The sequence below is a fragment of the Oncorhynchus mykiss genome, chromosome 1, assembly GCF_013265735.2.
Source record: "Oncorhynchus mykiss isolate Arlee chromosome 1, USDA_OmykA_1.1, whole genome shotgun sequence".
Classification (NCBI taxonomy): domain Eukaryota; kingdom Metazoa; phylum Chordata; class Actinopteri; order Salmoniformes; family Salmonidae; genus Oncorhynchus; species Oncorhynchus mykiss.
In genome coordinates, this window is record NC_048565.1 from 45,303,998 (window position 1) to 45,322,177 (window position 18,180).

At 41.5% G+C, this 18,180-nt stretch overlaps 1 protein-coding gene across 2 annotated transcripts; it reads right to left on the minus strand.

Moving 5' to 3' along the window:
- Positions 1–640: 640 nt before the first annotated feature.
- parvaa (parvin, alpha a) lies at positions 641–17,674 on the minus strand. Of its 2 annotated transcripts, none has more exons than XM_021602711.2 (12): positions 17,353–17,674; positions 12,277–12,366; positions 11,998–12,171; positions 11,699–11,839; positions 10,521–10,636; positions 10,171–10,229; positions 6,539–6,558; positions 6,309–6,370; positions 6,157–6,225; positions 4,849–4,950; positions 3,779–3,851; positions 641–3,148 (listed from the first exon to the last, which is right to left on the minus strand). In XM_021602711.2, exons 1-12 carry the CDS (start codon positions 17,486–17,488, stop codon positions 3,072–3,074), a joined length of 1,119 nt encoding a protein of 372 aa, XP_021458386.1. In that variant the 5' UTR covers positions 17,489–17,674; the 3' UTR covers positions 641–3,071. The 2 variants fall into 2 exon arrangements, with proteins under 2 accessions (XP_021458386.1, XP_021458396.1); XM_021602721.2 differs by lacking the exon at positions 17,353–17,674 and adding an exon at positions 16,013–16,055.
- Between the last annotated feature and the right edge of the window lie 506 nt (positions 17,675–18,180).

Sequence of the window (18,180 nt, forward strand, 5' to 3'; positions counted from 1 at the left end):
CTCTAATGGGGGTAACACTACTATTCAGCAGTCAGGGCACCTTACACGACCAGTCAATTACTCTGCTGTCGTTTTCTGTTATTTTCTCTCTATAGGGCGGACGCGTACTCAAATGTACTGAAAGCTCTCTCCCTTAGCTTTAGTGATAATAGCTCAGTAGTGAATGTGTCAGAGGCAGAGCAATTGGAAACTAACGTTATGATGGTCGTAGTGGCTTCATACTAGCCGGACTGCCATCTGGCTTCAACTGAGAAATAAAGCACAGCTCTACCCTATTCTTACAGGGACAACCAACTATCATATAGGTTGCACTAACAGACACGACCTGGTACATTGGTGCACTGGTTTACTTTCCCCTTTAAAATGATCAAATACAGAAAGAACCTTGTTTTTCTGCCGTTTTCCCCCAACAGTGACCACCTGCTCCCAATCTTTAATAGTATCGCAGAGCTGACAATCTTTAATAGTATTGTAGAGGTCACTCAGCTCTATTGTAGAATATATGACAGGAAAGGCTGAGACCCGCTAGAAATACTGCTCTGATCAAACCTCAGGTTCCCAAAATATATCCTATTCTGAAGAGGGAAGTGAGGGCGCTGGTAACATTGCAGTAAAGGAATAACATTCAATCACCATAATATCCACAGACAATGTTTTATTTCAGAATTAACAGATGAGCAATAGAAACTACGGATGAATTAACTCAAAATACAAAAGCTTGTAGTGTATACCATTTGAAAAAGTGTTTGCAAAACCCCCAATTCTCACACATTTGACAAATCTTTAAAAGACCTCTGCATTAGTGAGCGAGGTCACACTTGATTTGGATAGTCCGGATTATCCATCTGTAGATGCTCTACAGATAGTATGACTATATGTTGATAAGGTTACGGTTAGGGTAAAGAATAAGGGTCAGGGTTAAAGGATATGATTAGTAGGTACAGTGCATTCAGGAAGGATTCAGACCCATTCCCTTTTTTCACGTTTTGTTACGTTAGCCCTTTTCTAAAATAGATAATTTGTTCCCTCAATCTACACACAATACTCCATAATGACAAAGCGGTTCTGAATAACCTGTTTTCGATTTGTCATTATAGGGTATTGTGTATAGATTGATGAGGGGGGGACCATTTAATCCATTTTAGAATAAGGCTGTAATGTAACAAAATGTGGAAAAAGTCAAAAGGTCTGAATACTTTACGAATGCACTGTAGTGGAAATGTTACTGATAGTCTATAGAGCAGTGATCTCCAAGGCATTCCTAGTCTAATCGCCAAACGTTTCTGTAAACAAAAAAAACAGCAGTAAGCCTTGTGTTCCTATTTTATTAATTCATCTTGCGCTGTCAGTGGTAGACGCACTCGATTCAACTGCCCTGTATGCTGGGTAGGCGGTGTTCCCATTTCATAAGTCTGAAGGTACAAACTATGCCTTCCCGGTGGGAGCAAATTAAGTGAAGTGTAGGTGTACCACTGGCCAATCGAATGGCTCAGATTAACATATCTGCAGTAAAAGTAGCAGGCGTAAAAGAACGGTACAGCAAAGTTGAGGCTGTAAGATTTTTAAACGTTTAAAAACCATGACCAGAGAGAGACTCAACAAATACAGCAAAGAATGAGTAGGAAAGTGTATCGATTGGCTTGCGTTATTATTAGCGGCTTCGGTCTTATTTAATATCGAGGAATATCTCACTTTCTCTGTTCATAGGAGTAGCAACATGATTTTGTGCCTGACACAGAAATAATGCGGTGCGACTCGAGTTTCGCCATCAGCTGGAAGACGGTGGCCCTTCTTGGTCAGTGTCAGCGGAGGAAAGAGAGAGCAGAGGGATGTTGAGACGGGCCCTCAGTCTGCTGCGCTCTCCCTCCGCTGAGACTGACCATCAGATGCAGGCACCGTGAGACCAGTAAACAGAAAAAAAGTGAATTATTTAAAATGTACGCTCACTCAGCCGTGCTTCACAAGTAATACAACAACTGATCTATTATTGGTGTGATCCTATAGCCTACATCAAATATATATATTTTTTTAATGGTCTGAAGAATAATGCATTGGCAGGGCAATTCAAGCAAAGCCAATATGCAGTGATAATGTTCTGTACAAACCTCATTAAATACAGTGCTGTTTTTAATAGGGTGATGTTGCATAGGTTTACGTTCAAGTTATTATTATTATTATTTTTTTAACACATGTTCCACAGTAGAGCTCGGCTTGCATTTTGACTCAGAAACTGATGGACTCCAAAAAGGTTGGTGACCACTGCTGTAGAACATCTACAGATGGACTATCCAAACAAAGTGTTACCGTGAGGGAGACCTTCCGTTCCTTTACAAAGATTGTTTTAACATTACAACATTTTAGGAATTTCAGTTTGGGGTTATTAAAACATTTAACATATATGAGACGTGCAAAGCAGTTTTGAGAATAAAGAAAAAGAGCATATTCAGTCACAGTCAGCACTTTAAGTGGTGTCTTCCTAATAAATGGCATGCAGTACAGTCTTTTTATTATTAAAAAGGCACTTATCCACTAGTGAAAGTAGAAAACAGCTAAGTGAATGAGAAGGCCAGGTGCACACAAAAGCACAATAAATGTAGGTTAACAAACATTTGTTTAGTAAATAAATGAAACTTTAGCGATGGACTTTAACTTTAGCGATGGAAACATGAAGAAATTTCATCACTATATCAACCTTTTGAAATATGACATTAAGAAAAAAAAAATGGAATTTTCATCTATTAAAAATATAATTAAAATACCAATCATACAATGACTGTTTTTACTTAGAGTAATATGCATTCATTTAAGAAACAAAAATACATACACTATGTAGTGTATTTTAAAATGTCAAACAGCACATACAATAGTAGAAGTTATTATTATAGCACATCAAATATTTGGAATAATGGAATCTATAAAAAAAATATTGATAATACCAATGCTGAATGTCCTGAATTGGTTCGTAGTGTTCTTTGCAAGGGACAACTTCCTTTGAAGCATGTAATTGGGGAAAAACGCTTGAAACTTGAATGTGATACCCCATAAAATGAGTCACCCCCAACACAGCATATTCACTCCACGTTTCTGTACCTGGTGAAGAGGTTGTACAGCACCCTCAGGGTTGACTTGAGGTCACAGTTCACAATATCTGGGAAATAAGGGAATTAATAACATTTAAATAAACACAGACAGCAATCTCTCTACAAAAATGTTTTGATAGAGTCAATACCAGTAAAATATTTTTTTTTAAATTGAATTCTATCAGGATATGCGGTATAAAGGAAATGTTTTGACCATGAGAAATGATTCAGGTACAACACTGCCAATGAAAAAGGTACACCGACCATGAATGTGTCTCAACACGCATTCACAGACACACTACTACATAATACTAAGGACAAACTAACAAATACGTCACGTAAACGCACAAACCTCAACAAGTAAACATATCCATTAAGGGGCTTGGTGTGTTGTGCTTTTACTTTAGCAAAGTGTGGCATTTAAGATTTACTGAATGGATTTGTACCGTAGAGGAGCATATAGCCCATTCTCTCGGAACAGTTTTAATGGAAGATACAGCAATATTCTCACATAAGTTTTGCTTTCAGGGCTTCTTGCCTGACAGCATTCTCACAAAAAAAATGCTGGACTTTAAATTAGGAGGCAAATGTAATTTCCAGAATGAATCTTCTTAAAAATAAGAAAACGGACAAAAGCAATACAAAAAATAATTGTCAATGGGAACTATATAAACAGCATCCTAAAGGAGAACACCTACCTTCAGGTCTAGGTTTGGGTCTCTCCAAACCTCCGTCTTGCATCAGCTCAAAAGAGAAGGACACGTTGTGCACCTGCATGAGAAACACAATGACAACAACATTACACAACAGAAGAGCAAGCCACACACAGAGTATGAGGAAACAGCTCCTAAACCATAACACACCTATACAATTCACACAAGTCATTACAGCTCCCCTACCACAGGTTCCTAGGTGTGTAAACATCAGCTCAATAAACCCATAAGCTCTTTACAGCTGGACAAACAGTCACTCAGCACCAGGCAAAAAGGAGGGGGGGAGGGGGGGTTCTATCAGAATTTGGTTGTTGTTTGGTTCATGTAAAAGTGTGGTACTGAGTGAATGTGGGAAGCCTTAGAACAGACCAGCTAGGAGGTGAAGGCAATTAAGGAAATATGGAGTGGATAATTAGTAGCCAAAGCTTAAGAGAAAGAGAGCGCTTGAGACAGAAGAAAGAGTGAGAGAGCAAAATAAAAGGAAGAAGTTAAAAATCAAGCAATACCAAGACTGACCATTGGAGGATTCCTTCAGGCGAGTACCAGGGACTCCTATATAGCAGCTGTCCCTGAAAAGACCCCTTGTCCCTTCTCCCCCCTCTCCCTGCATTAGCGCTAATCTCCTGGCCACTTATTGATTTTCTGTGCAGGAGCAGATTACAGATGCTGCCTGCCGGGTGCCCACTGCCTGGCACAGCACAGCCGGCTGGAGAGGACCCAGTCTCAGGCCTGACAGGGCGTCCCTTTAGAAAGCCTGCTAAGAATAGCCGTCAAGAGGCTTTGGGTTGCACATTGTCTGGCTGACAATATGGAATAATCTTCATGATAAATACTAATATCAGCAAATATAATTAATCACTGAGGGATTAGCCATCTTGAAGTAAAAAGTTATGCAAATGTTTGAATTAAACAATTAGGGCCTGAAAAAAAAACAATAATTTGCTGGAAATGTATGAAATGGAACAAAACAAAGACTAGTGTGTTCACTGTCATTAACGTGTACCACACCGAGCAAAGATAGAATTTGGAAAAATGGAGAGTAAATGTCAACATACCTGTTGTTCAAAGTTCTCAGGAGTCAGGAAGAAATTATAGAGTGGAACAAAGTAGCCCTCCAGCAATCCCATCAGCAGAACAAGGTACACACCGTCAGCAAACTAAAGAATAAAAAAAACATGCTTATTCATATCAATATACAAGAGGTATGATTCTAATTAGATACAGTTGAAGTTGGAAGTTTACATACACTTAGGTTGGAGTCATTAAAACTCGTTTTTCAACCACTCCACAAATTTCTTGTTAACAAACTATGGTTTTGGCAAGTCGGTTAGCACATCTACTTAGTGCATGACAAGTAATTTTTCTAACAATTATAGGTACAAAAGTATGTATATCCACAGTAAAACGAGTCCTATATCGACACAACCTGAAAGGCCGCTCAGCAAGGAAGAAGCCACTGCTCCAAAACTACCACAAAAAAAGCAAGACTATGGTTTGCAATTGCACATGGGGACAAAGGTCGTACTTTTTGGAGAAATGTCCTCTGGTCTGATGAAACAAAAATAGAACTGTTTGGCCATAATGACCATTGCTATGTTTGGAGGAAAAAGGGGAAGGCTTGCAAGCCGAAGAACACCATCTCAACCGTGAAGCGCGGGTGTGGCAGCATCATGTTGTGGGGGTGCTTTACTGCAGGAGGGACTGGTGCATTTCACAAAATAGATGGCATCATGAGGATGGACAATTATGTGGATATATTGAAGCAACATCTCAAGACAGACAGGAAGTTAAAGCTTGGTCGCAAATGTGTCTTCCGAATGGACAATGACCCCAAGCATACTTCCAAAGTTGTGTCAAAATGGCTTAAGGACAACAAAGTCAAGGTATTGGAGTGGCAATCACAAAGCCCTGACCTCAATCCTATAGAATATTTGTGGGCAGAACTGAAAAAGCGTGTGCGAGCAAGGAGGCCCACAAACCTGACTCAGTTACACCAGCTCTGTCAGGAAGAATGCGCCAAAATTCACCTAACTTATTGTGGGAAGCTTGTGGAAGGCTACCCGAAACGTTTGACCCAAGTTAAACAATTTAAAGGCAATGCTACCAAATACTAATTGAGTGTATGTAAACTTCTGACCCACTGGGAATGTGATGAAATAAATAAAAGCTGAAATAAATCCTTCTCGCTACTATTATTCTGACATTTCAGATTCTTAAAATAAAGTGGTGATCCGAACTGACCTAAGACAGGGAATGTTTACTAGGATTAAATGTCAGGAATTGTGAAAAACTGAGTTTAAACGTATTTGGCTAAGGTGTATGTAAACTTCTGATTTCAACTGTAATTCTAGTTCATACTGTACCTGTGTGTCCAGTTCAGCCACCTCCAGATTGAGCTTGTTCAAGTGTTTGTTCACAAAGGTGATGAGAGTCTGTGGAAACAGCAGTCATTTCTGTGAGGCACGCCAACAGTACAACAGAAAACTCTACTACTACTAGTATTAACACACACTACCTTTTTTACCACATTGAGCTTGTCTGGAGCGTGATCAAACAGGGTGTCGAAAGCATCTCGCTCTTAATGGACGGAGAGAACAGTCATACCGTTACTAACAGAAACGAGGTAAAAAGCATCAAGGTTGTCATATACTGAAAACAGCAATTTAAAATAAAAAATAAGTGTCAAATTTACTGCGACTGATTAAAAGATGCATTAGGAGAGAATAGACCAAGTAGAAGACATACCATGTCTGCCAGATAAAGCCCTGAGGGAAAAGAGAAAAACAAAAAAGATATAAAAGCGCCATTTGGTCAACAAGGACAGCTCACGAAGAACTTCATTAAAATGTTTACAATGTACATTTACATTTTAGTAATTTAGCAGATGGACACTCTTATCCAGTGCGAATTACAGTAGTGAGCGAGTACATTTTCATACTGGTCCCCAATGGGATTCGAACCCACAACCCTGGCGTTGCAAGCGCCTTGCTCTACCAAGTGAGCCACATGGGATTATTCCACAACTACTAAATCTTTCAAATTACTACCAATTCTACAAGGTATGACCCCAAACATCGAGAAAAGGCAACTCTCCTCAATGTAATCCTCACAAATATTCCTGATAGGCATCAGTCTGGAATTTTCTGTAATGACCTTAGTGATCACTGTTTTACAGCCTGTGTCTGCTGCTCAATGAAACAACCTGTCTTGATTGTCATAGACGCTTGCTAAATTTTTTTAAATGAGCAAGGCTTCCTTCATGAACTGGTCTCTAAAATGGTATAGAATCAGCTACATCCCTGTCGAAGACACTCTGTCGAAGACACTTGGACCTTCTTTTCTTGATATTTTCAGTGGTATTGTTAACAAACACGCTCCCATAAAGAAAATTAGTATTAAAAACTGGTCTAGCCCCTGGTTCGACTGGGATCTTGCAGAGTTACTCCACCTCAAGAACTGCATTTGGCGAAAGGCTCGGCACACGCATACTCCGGCTGACTGTTTCTCGTTCAGGCAAATGAGAAATAAGTGCACTTAGGCTATCCGGAAGGCCAAAGTTAGTTACTTTAAGGAGCAGTTCTCTCTCTGTGGGTCTAACCCCAAGAAGTTGTGGAAAACGGTTAAAGACCTGGGGAATAAACCCTCCTCCTCACAGTTACCCATGTCCCTTAATGTTGATGATGTGGTTGCTCAGCACAAGGCTGAGCTCTTTAATCACCACTTCATTAAGTCAGGATTCCTATTGGACTCAGCCATGCCTCCTTGCCCGTTCAACATTTCCTCATCTCCCACCCCTTCTAATGCGACTATCCCCGATTCTTCTCCTTCTTTTTCCCCTGCCCGCTACAAAGTTTCTCCCTGCAGGCAGTCACTGAGTCCGAGGTGCTAAAGGAGCACCTTAAACTTGACCCCCAAAAAACATCTGGGTCAGATGGTTTAGCCTCTTTCTTCATTAACGTTGCTGCCCCTGTCATCGCCAAGTCTGTCGCTCCTTTCTGGGGAGGTTCCCATTGCTTGGAAGGCAGCCACCGTTCATCCTTTATTTAAAAGGGGGAGATCAAGCTGATCCTAACTGTTATAGGCCCATTTCTATTTTGCCCCATTTATCAAAAGTGTTGGAAAAACTTGTCAATAATCAACTGACTGGCTTTCTTGATGTCTATAGTATTCTTCCGGGTATGCAATCTGGTTTCCGCTCAGGTTATGGATGTGTAACTGCAACCTTAAGGTCTTCAATGATGTCACCATTGCCCTTGATTCTAAGCAATGTTGTGCTGCTATTTTTATTGACTTGGCCAAAGCTTTTAATACGGTAGACCATTCCTTTCTTGTGGGCCGGCTAAGGAGTATTGGTGTCTCTGATGGGTCTTTGGCCTGGTTTGCTAACTACCTCTCAAAGAGTGCAGTGCATAAAGTCAAAATCTGTCTCAGCCACTGCCTGTCACCAAGAGAGTACCCCAAGGCTCGATCCTAGGTCCCCCGCACTTCTCAATTTACATCAACATAGCTCAGGCAGTAGGAAGTGCTCTCATCCATTTATATGCAGATGGTAGTCCTCTACTCAGCTGGCCCATCCCCGGATATTGTGTTAAATGCTCTAAAACAAAGCTTTCTTAGTGTCCAACAAGCTTTCACTACCTTTAATCTTGTTCTGAACAACTCCAAAACAAAGGTCATCTGGTTTGTTAAGAAGAATGCCCCTCTCCCCACAGGTGTTATTACTACCTCTGAGGGTTTAGAGCTTGAGGTAGTCACCTCATACAAGTACTTGGGAGTATGGCTAGGCAGTACACTGTTCTTCTCTCAGCACATATCAAAGCTGCAGGCTAAAGTTAAATCTAGACTTGGTTTCCTCTATCGTAATCACTCCTCTTCACCCCAGCTGCAAACTAACCCTGATTCAGAGGACCATCCTACCCATGCTAGATTACAGAGACATAATTTATAGATTGGCAGGTAAGTGTGCTCTCAAGCAGCTAGATGTTCTTTACCATTTGGCCATCAGATTTGCCACCAATGCTCCTTATAGGACACATCACTGCACTCTATACTCCTCTGTAAACTGTTCATCTCTGTATACCTGTCGCAAGACCCACTGGTTGATGCTTATTTATAAAACCCTCTTAGGCCTCACTCCCCCTTATCTGAGAAGTCTACTACAGCCCTCATCCTCCACATACAACACCCATTCTGCCAGTCACATTCTGTTAAAGGTCCCCAAAGCACACACATCCCTGGGTCACTCCTCTTCTCAGTTCACTGCAGCTAGCAACTGGAACGAGCTGCAACAAACACTCAAACTGGACAGTTTTATCTCAATCTCTTCATTCAAAGACTCAATCATGGACACTCTTACTGACAGTTGTGGCTGCTTTGTGTGATGTATTGTTGTCTCTACCTTCTAGCCCTTTACGCTGTTGTCTGTGCCCAATAAAGTTTGTACCATGTTTTGTGCTGCTACCATGTTGTTATGTTGCCTTACTATGTTCTTGTCTTAGGTCTCTTTACATAGTGTTGTCTCTCTTGTCCTATATTTATATGTACTTATTTTTAATCCCAGGCCCCCGTAGGAGGCCTTTTGGTAGGCCGTCATTGTTAATAATAATGTGTTCTTAACTGACTTGCCTAGTTAAAAAAATAAAATAAATAAATACTTTTGATACATTGATATCAACCTGATACAGAGGAATGTTGGTGGTGAATACAGTAATGTTGTTGTACACAAGCGATTAACCTTACTGAACATTAACAGAATGGGCCACTAGGCATTGTCACACATGTTGAGTCAAGGGGCTGCTGCAACATCCCAACAGCTATCACACAAAAGAGGGCCAACGAGGAATGGCTTAGACACGCACAAACACACGCACATACAACACCCTTTCTCTTCATGGTGTAATCACTGATGGCAGGGCAACGGTCCTGGTCATATGATAACAGCCCTGTGACCGTAACCATGATATGAGCGCTTTGCTCGCCCACTAATCTCCCCAGCTGCTCTGGACCTGCTGGTCCGCTCCAACCTCAGCTGGGGCAACGCTACAATGGCAAGGAACCCTCACGGCCCTGTTTATACAATGGTCGACTGTGTTCATACACACTGGTGAAATAATTGTGCTTGAAAAACGTATTAATAGGATGCGGTTATTACATAAAGGCTACAGAGGGGATTGCATTTGAGAGATACAAATCTATATCAAAGTACTTCATATTGTAAATAGGAGATCGCATTGTGTTTTGGGGAAGACAGTGGTATGTGGTTTACTGCTGTGGTGAACCCATCCCTATTTCTGACAAAACAGAGCTCTCACACTGAGTGAGAAGGAGTGTGTTCTCTCAATGACTGGTTCATCCCATCAGAGAAAAACGTGACCTACTCCGTATTGCCCGTGATCTCCTCCTGGATCTGGCGAGATTGCAGAATCCCCTCCCTTTTCTGAGAGAAAATAAAGAAAAAAAGAAACAGGAAAAGGAACAGAGTAAATAGGCATTTTAAGTCAGATTTAGCCAGAATGCGGTTTTAACCAATCAGCATTCAGGATTAGACCCACCCGTGGTTTAATTTGACAAAGTATTGTAGTACTGCAATTTATCGTAAAACAGCATTTATAAGCATGTATAGCGAAGTTATTATAACATGTAACAAAACAGGTGTATGACCTGAGACTTCTATCAAGTTTCATTCATGTGTACTATGCACCAAGCAAAATAAGAGGATTTACAGTACCTGAACCACCACTACTTGGATGGACACGTGATCAGGAAGTCTGATTGGTGCTCTGAAGTGCTGAGATAGCGCCACCAACAGGTGAAGAATGGCCACTATACTCTTAGCATGGACCGCTGGGCAAGAGACCGACAGAAATGGGGATTTGCTTTAGTTTTCATTGGTTGGAAGAACAATCAATGAAGGAAACAATGTTTTGATTCCCGCCTAATAAAAAGAAGCTAAATTAAAGGAGAGGTATCTAAAAGCCCTCTGATATCAGCCTGACCCTCTCAGCCTAAGAGGATCAGAACAGAAGTGTGTGGTACATCGCCCTTAAGTGTTTTCTTCAGCTTAAAAGAAAAAGGTTGAAAGCAGGGAACAACGCATTGATTTGGTTAGCACTTGGTTGACAGAATTCTGCTGTAAATTCGATAAAAAATGCCATCATATCATACAAGTGTTCCTCTTTCGTGATGTAGTCATGCATTTACCTCTTACCGTAAGCTGAGATCCACATTAGCGCCACTGGATACCCCAGGCACATTTGTTATGGTTTTTGAAAAGCAAAGTAATACAAAAAATAAATTGCACATACTCTGCTGTTCTATCACGTGCCATGATTAAAACAGTGTTGTTTTAAGTCACGTCTTTGTTGTTTGGAATATTGCAAACAGACGTGGCAGTTTTACCGCTACGGATTCCAACTTTAATGAATATGTATATTTCTGGACTTACTTCCCTCAAATCAGTTCATCCCTACAACTCCCTTTCCTTTTCTCATAGATGTACGCTAATGATAAAACACAAGCTAGAATGCTATTACCAGTGTTATCGTATTCTTGTTAAAAGCCTCATAAAATAGAGACATCACGGCAAACCTAAAGTGCTTTAACTAAATGTACTGTATGGACAGACATTCCTTCTCCATTAGAGACGGCTCAATGGGAAGCAGAGAAAACTCGACGACCAGTGTATGGACTGGTAACAAGCTGAAGCCCCCATGTATTCCACCTGTCTGACCACTTTGGCTCACTCAACAACGACTGTATGCTGAGTCTCTCTCACCAAAGAGAGGAAAATGGACTGAAACATGGAGGGACTGTCCAATAAGAACTCTTGTTATCATTTTCCGTTTGCCTAATGTCTTGCTACGGTGTGCCCTAATTAATACGACCAAGTTCTCAGCCTCTACTTACAGTCCACGTTCCATTTGATGCTCCTGGCAGAGACCTTGATGGAGTCGTTGATCCTCTCCAGCACCGTCTGTAGTTTCTGTTTCTGGGCGATCTCCGACTGGGTCACTTCAGCTACGTTTAGCTTCTCCCCCTCCAGCTTCTCTGAAACACATATACAAAGAAAACAGCATGTATTAAATTTGGTCGGGGGTCTTCTTTAGCATAAATACAGGCATTTGCACAATGAGAGAAAGGCCTGAGAGAAAATGGTCAGAGGGAGAAGGCGAGCGGTAGTACCATTAAATGGACTTGTTCCTCACCAAAGAGTTTCTGCAGAACCTGCCCGTCGTATAGATCCTCAGCCAGGTCCTTCACGATGATCCTCTCCCCCACCAACACATCATTGATCCAGTCGATCAACACCTTCTGGAGTTCCTGTAGTTTCTGGTCGTTCTTGGAGTTGGGGTCGACCATGGTGCGGACCTCATTCTCCTCTGTAGGAACAGAAAGCAAGATTAGGTATAGCCAGTGTCAAGGCGTCTCATCTTCTATGGCCAGGGATCTCAGATAGGGACTGCACTGTACTGCACTGCACTTACCTAGCATGGTGTCTTCTGGGTCCAGTTCGTATTGGGTGGGGCTCAAGGGCAGGTTGATGGCGTTCATCCCCTCTTCCTGGAGCTCAGACACTGTAGGGAGAGCACGTCACGTCACTCACAAGGCATCCTCTCAAACCGCCATCTTTGAGTGCAACAGCTATAAATTCACGTAGGTTGTACGTGGCTTACTGTTTGTGCCTCCTAGCTGTGATAATTCGGCAAAAAAAAAGAAAAAGAAGCTTTCTACAACTTAGGCTACTACACGTTTCATATTGCTCAGTACTTTGCTGCTCTTAGGACCAGCTAAGCGTTTGCCAGTATGGCAAATCCAGCAGACATAAGCACGGAGGGTCAGGGGAAATGAGAGGTTGTTGTTAAGGCGGGGGACAACTACTAGGATAGGGACCAGCACATGATAGCACTGTAATAGTGTTCCCACACCACTAACACACTAGCTAACTACTACCACAGCTATTTGGTCAACATAGCCTAGCGCTAACACAGGACCGGGCTTTGCCTTCTTTATCATGTCTAATATGGTATATTATTGAGGCGTAGCGGTTATTTCTGGAAGTGGTTTCACCCGTCAAGGAATATTTTCTTAGAAGCGGCTGCTCATTGGAAAAACACAGCAATTTTATCTCAAGTCCAGGTAATGCCCTTCTGTCCTCCAGACAGGCATTTCCTCATAGTCTACTACTTATTGGCCCTCATCCGTACACTCCTCCTCCCTAGGCTATATCTCACAACAGAGGAGACGTGTTCTAAAGGGGATGATTCTTATGTATTCTTAAATCAATAGCAGCAGCTAAAATTGATTCTTAAACCAATATCACGTTTTCTCCTTAGATCACTGCACCACCTCAGCTTTCTGTGTCACCGTTCCTAAAGTCAGCTTTATCTGATCTGACACTGTTCTCAGTTAATCAAGATAATGTACTTTCCCCACCTGTTAGTAGCCCATTTATCACACAGAACTTCCTGGTTTCCCATCAACCCCTGCCTTGCCCAAGCATGCTTTTCACTATACTGCTTCGTGTCAGTTTCAGTGACACCTGTAGTGGTGTGAACATCCTGTGCTGGTTTTCTCAGCCTTCCTTCCCAGCGAGGATGACATCCTCATAATCAACACCATCAGCAGCCCTAATTCGGACCGCTTGTGTAGCGTCATATCAAGACTAAGGAGAATATCCTGTGCCTTGACAGAACGACACACAGTGCCTTCAGAAAGTATTCACTTTTTCCAGATTTTGTTGTGTTACAGCCTGAATTTAAAATTGATTAATGGACATACAATTATCTGTAAGGTCCGTCAGTCGAGGCGTGAATTTCAAAAACAGATCCAACCACAAAGACCAGGGAGGTTTTCCAATGCCTCGCAAAGAAGGGGTAGATTGGTAGATGGGGGGGGGGGGGGGGGCAGACATTGAATATCCATTTGAGCATGGTGAAATTATTAACTACACATTGGATAGCATATAAATTCACTCAGTCACTACAATGATACAGACGTCCTTTCCAATTCAGTTGCCGGAGAGGAAGGAAACCGCTCAGGGATTTCACAATGAGGCCAATGGTGACTTTAAAACCATGAAAGTTTAATGGCTGTGAAGGGAGAAAACTGAGGATGGATCAACAATGTTGTTACTCTGCAATACTAACCTAATTGACAGAGTGAAAAGGAAGCCTGTACAGAATACAAATATTCCAAAACAGTTGTCCTGTCTGCAACAAGGCACTAAATAGTACGGCAAAAAAATGTAGCAAAGCAATTCGCTTTTTGTCTTTAATACAAAGTGTTATTGGATTTGCCCCAAACATATAACATTAGTGAGTACCACTCTGCATATTTTCAAACATAGTGGCAGTGGTGTGAAGTACTTAAGTAGCACTTCAAAGTATTTTTTACCTAAGTACTTTTTGGGGGTATCTGTACTTTACTATTTATATTTTTGCCAACTTTTACTTCACTACATTCCTTAAGAAAATAATGTACTTTTTACTCCATACATTTGTCCTGGCACCCAAAAGTACTCGTTACATTTTGACAGGAAAATGGTCCATTTCACACACTTATCAAGAGAACATCCCTGGTCATCCATACTGCCTTTGATCTGGCGGACTCACTAAACACAAATGCTTTGTTTGTAAATTGTCGGAGTGTTGGAGTGTGACCCCAACTAACCACCAAAAAATGTAAATAAAACTGTGCTGTCTGGTTTGCTTAATATAGGGAATTTGAATTGGTTTATACTTTTCCTCTTGATACTTTAGTACATTCTAGCAATTCCATTTACTTATGATACTTAAGTATATTTAAAACCCAAATACTTTAAGACTTAATCAAGTAGTATTTTACTGGGTGACTTTCACTTGAGTCTTTTTAAATTAAGGGTATCTTTACTTTTACTCAAGTATGACAATTGAGTACTTTTTCCATCACTGCATAGTGTTACGGGTATGATTTTAAATCGCTAAGGACTGGGGAGTTTTTCAGGATAAGAAAATAAACAGCGCTAAGCAGAGACAAAATTCTAGTTCAGTCTTTTTCACCAGACACTGGGAGATGAATTCACCTTTCAACAGGACAATAACCTAAAACACAAAGCCAAATCTACACGAGAGTTGCTTACCAAGAAGACAATGAATGTTCCTGAGTGGCTGAGTTACAGTTGACTTAAATCTACAGCAAGACCTGAAAATGGTTAAGGAATAATCAACAACCAATATGACAGAGCTTGAAGAATTTTGAAAAGAGTAATGGAATTGTGTAAATGTTGCACAATCCAGGTGTTGAAAGCTCTTCGAGACTTACCCAGAAAGACTCACAAATGCTTCTACAAAGTATTACCTCAGGGGTGTGAATACTTATGTAAATGAGATATATATGCATTACATTTTCAATGAATTAGCAAACATTTCTCAAAACATGTTTTCACTTTGTCATTATGGGGTATTGTGTGTAGATGGGTGACAATAACCTTTTTAATCCATTTTGAACTCAGGCTGTAACCGAGCAGTCACTTTATCCCTACCTACATGTACAAATTACCTCGACTAACCTGTACCCCCGGCCCCCCACACATTGACTCGGAACCGGTACCCCCTGTATATAGCCTCGTTGTCATTTTTAAGTGTTACTTTTTATTGTTATGAAAATATTTTCTGAACTCTATTTCTTGAACTGCATTGTTGGTTAAAATTATTCGGCATATAGGACAAATAAAATTTGATATGTGGAATAAGTAAAGGGGTATGAATACTTTGAGGGCACTGTATGCCTTCTCTCAGAAATAATTATATGACTGAAAATTGCATGCATCAGCGTGTCTACAAAAAAATAGAGGAACTGTCACTGCCCTCCCAATCCCACATTTAAATAATCTCCATAAACAATGTCCCCTTGACCAGCAGAGATTCACACACAGAGCATGTGATGCTATGAGTTGGGGTGCTAATCCTATCCCAGACCTGCTACAGACACTGGGTCTCCATTCCTCGTCTACTTTCCTTCATATGAACTGATGTGAAGGACCTGGATTGGTGAAAGCAAGTAACGGGTAGGTATCCACCACACATTGCTTACACCCATCCTGCAACACCATCTATGTGTAAATGAAGGAAGGGAAAGCAGCAAAGGACGCCACTTTAGATTGTTGAAATGCAGCCACAGTGTTTCTCCTTCCTCTCCTCATGCTCCAGCAGTGGGTGGGTGAATACTAACAGGCGTTCTTACCTGGTGGGCAGAGTGCTCCACAGCCCATCTCTCCATTCTCTGGGTTTCCAGCATCTTCCCTTCACTGACTCATCCTCTCCTCCAGCCTGCTTAACATCCACTGTCCTATCTCTAACACTCTCTGTCTCGCCCCTTTCCTCCCTCTCCCGCCGCGGTCCAATCAACAGGCTTGTTCAAGGCCGTGCCCCCTCTCTTCCTCCCCATCGTAAAATGTCAGAGAGCTTTAAATTAAATATACTGCCGCAACGCGGGACCAGAGATGCTTTCCATCAAATCACTAGGAACACACTGCGGACATCCTGGCCAGTGTGCTCCACTGTGGATGTGTATGAGGGAGAGACGGGATAGGGCTCAGCTGTGGTGTGTCAACCACTCAGCCCTGTGAACCCTGATTGATACAAACCAATCATAACACAAGTGCAGGGCCGGACAAACACATTTTGGGGGCCCCCTGGAGATCGGGGGCACTCTGAACAGGACAAACGAAGTGGGAACATTTCCACATAATGTGCAACTAATTCATTTGATGATGATCCTACCTCATTTGCACATGCTGTACATAGATTTTTCTACTGTATTATCGATTGTATGTTTGTTTATTCCATGTGTAACTCTGTGTTGTTGTTGTATGTGTTGAACTGCTTTGCTTTATCTTGGCCAGGTCGCAGTTGCAAATGAGAACTTGTTCTCAACTAGCCTACCTGGTTAAATAGTGGTGAAATAAAAAACAAAATCAAAAACGGAACTTGAGGAAAAACAATGGGCAACTCGTTCATTTTATAGGTGTGTTAATCTCGTAGCAGTGAAATAAAGGACATACACTAGCAGTGCAGCTGCTCCTGGAGTTGTGTTTGCTCTTGTCTCATTCCAGAGTAATTGCATCTGAAGTAGTAGCATACCCTACATGGCAACCATAGCCTGCAGCTACAGTGAGTAACTCTACCAGGCACTGCATGCGCTCCCAAGCTGCCCTGCAGGCCAACTCGGGTCAATACAAGAACGTTGAATTACAAGAAAGTGAGTGTGTACGCTAGTTTACCGATATTTATGTAGTCTCTTCAATTAATCTGCAGTTCGGAAAGCAGGCAAAGGCGATATTCCTTTACCAATAACGAATAGACAGAATCAGACAATGGTCGAGGCGTGACTTCATTACACAACGGATGAAACAATGTTGTAGCGACTAGCTAATTACAATGAGCTACACGGTCGTTCCATAAAATACTTATTTTCTGCTTGTGCTTTGCTGATGGTTTTTATTTGTTTTTTATACACATGCCACTTCACGCAAGTAAAGTTTAGACATGGTCGTGACAGTATTGTTTTGATCAGAAATGTACCTTCTTTTGCCTTCTTTCTTCTTACTAAAGTTCCTCCAAGTTTTCCCAGGAACGAGTCATCTTTCTTTCTGGAAGAGGGTGATTTCGGAGTCGTCGGCGACGGAGAGGATGGCGACTTTTGCGGCGAAGTAGCCATGATACAATTTATCCAAAAGTACAACCAATATTGTAAAAGTTGAGTGGGTCTCTGAAATAAATAGATTTTCAAGTCAAGTTCTGCTCAAATCAATTTTCACTCCCTAAAGCGGAAACGGAATATCATCCAGGCTTAAATCCCTTCCTTGTTCCCTCCCCTATTTCTATTGTAAATAAAACCCTACTGGCTGAATAGATTGTAGTTAGCAACTGGCCCCTGTTTGCTTTGACCAGTGTGCTATGTAACTTCTGATTTATCACAAACACATTTCCTCATTATCATATTTTTCTAGTGATATCAGTAAGGATGCATAGAAATTGTTATAGGCGTTATTCTAATACCACCAAAATAGGCTTTGATCCTCAAAAAGTTCAACAGATGCACCATTGAAAGCATCTTGATTGGCTGCATCACCGCATGGTATGGCAACCCAGCAAACATGTCCATATTGGTACGATGTGGGTCCAATGCAGGCTAAAATATTGGCTCCATGTAGGCTGCCCACAATGGGCCGTTGCGCCTTTGTCCCCAAGGGATTTGCCCAGTGTGGGCAGGCCATATCTGGTGAGGGTAGCCCATACTTTGCCTGTAATAAGCCCATCTTTTCCCAGCAAACATGCCCACATTGGCACGATGTGGGTCCAATGCGGCTTAAAACATTTGAGCTCAAGGGCCCGTGCTGGGTTTGGTGT

Coding starts and splice junctions, on each gene's coding strand:
- parvaa (XM_021602711.2), bottom strand. CDS start 17,488: ATGGCTACTTCGCCGCAAAAGTCGCCATCCTCTCCGTCGCCGACGACT. Junction 6,226..6,308: donor AGCTCAATGTGGTAAAAAAG/GTAGTGTGTGTT, acceptor CTGTTTCCACAG/ACTCTCATCACCTTTGTGAA. Junction 3,852..4,848: donor CTGAGAACTTTGAACAACAG/GTATGTTGACAT, acceptor TTTCTCATGCAG/GTGCACAACGTGTCCTTCTC.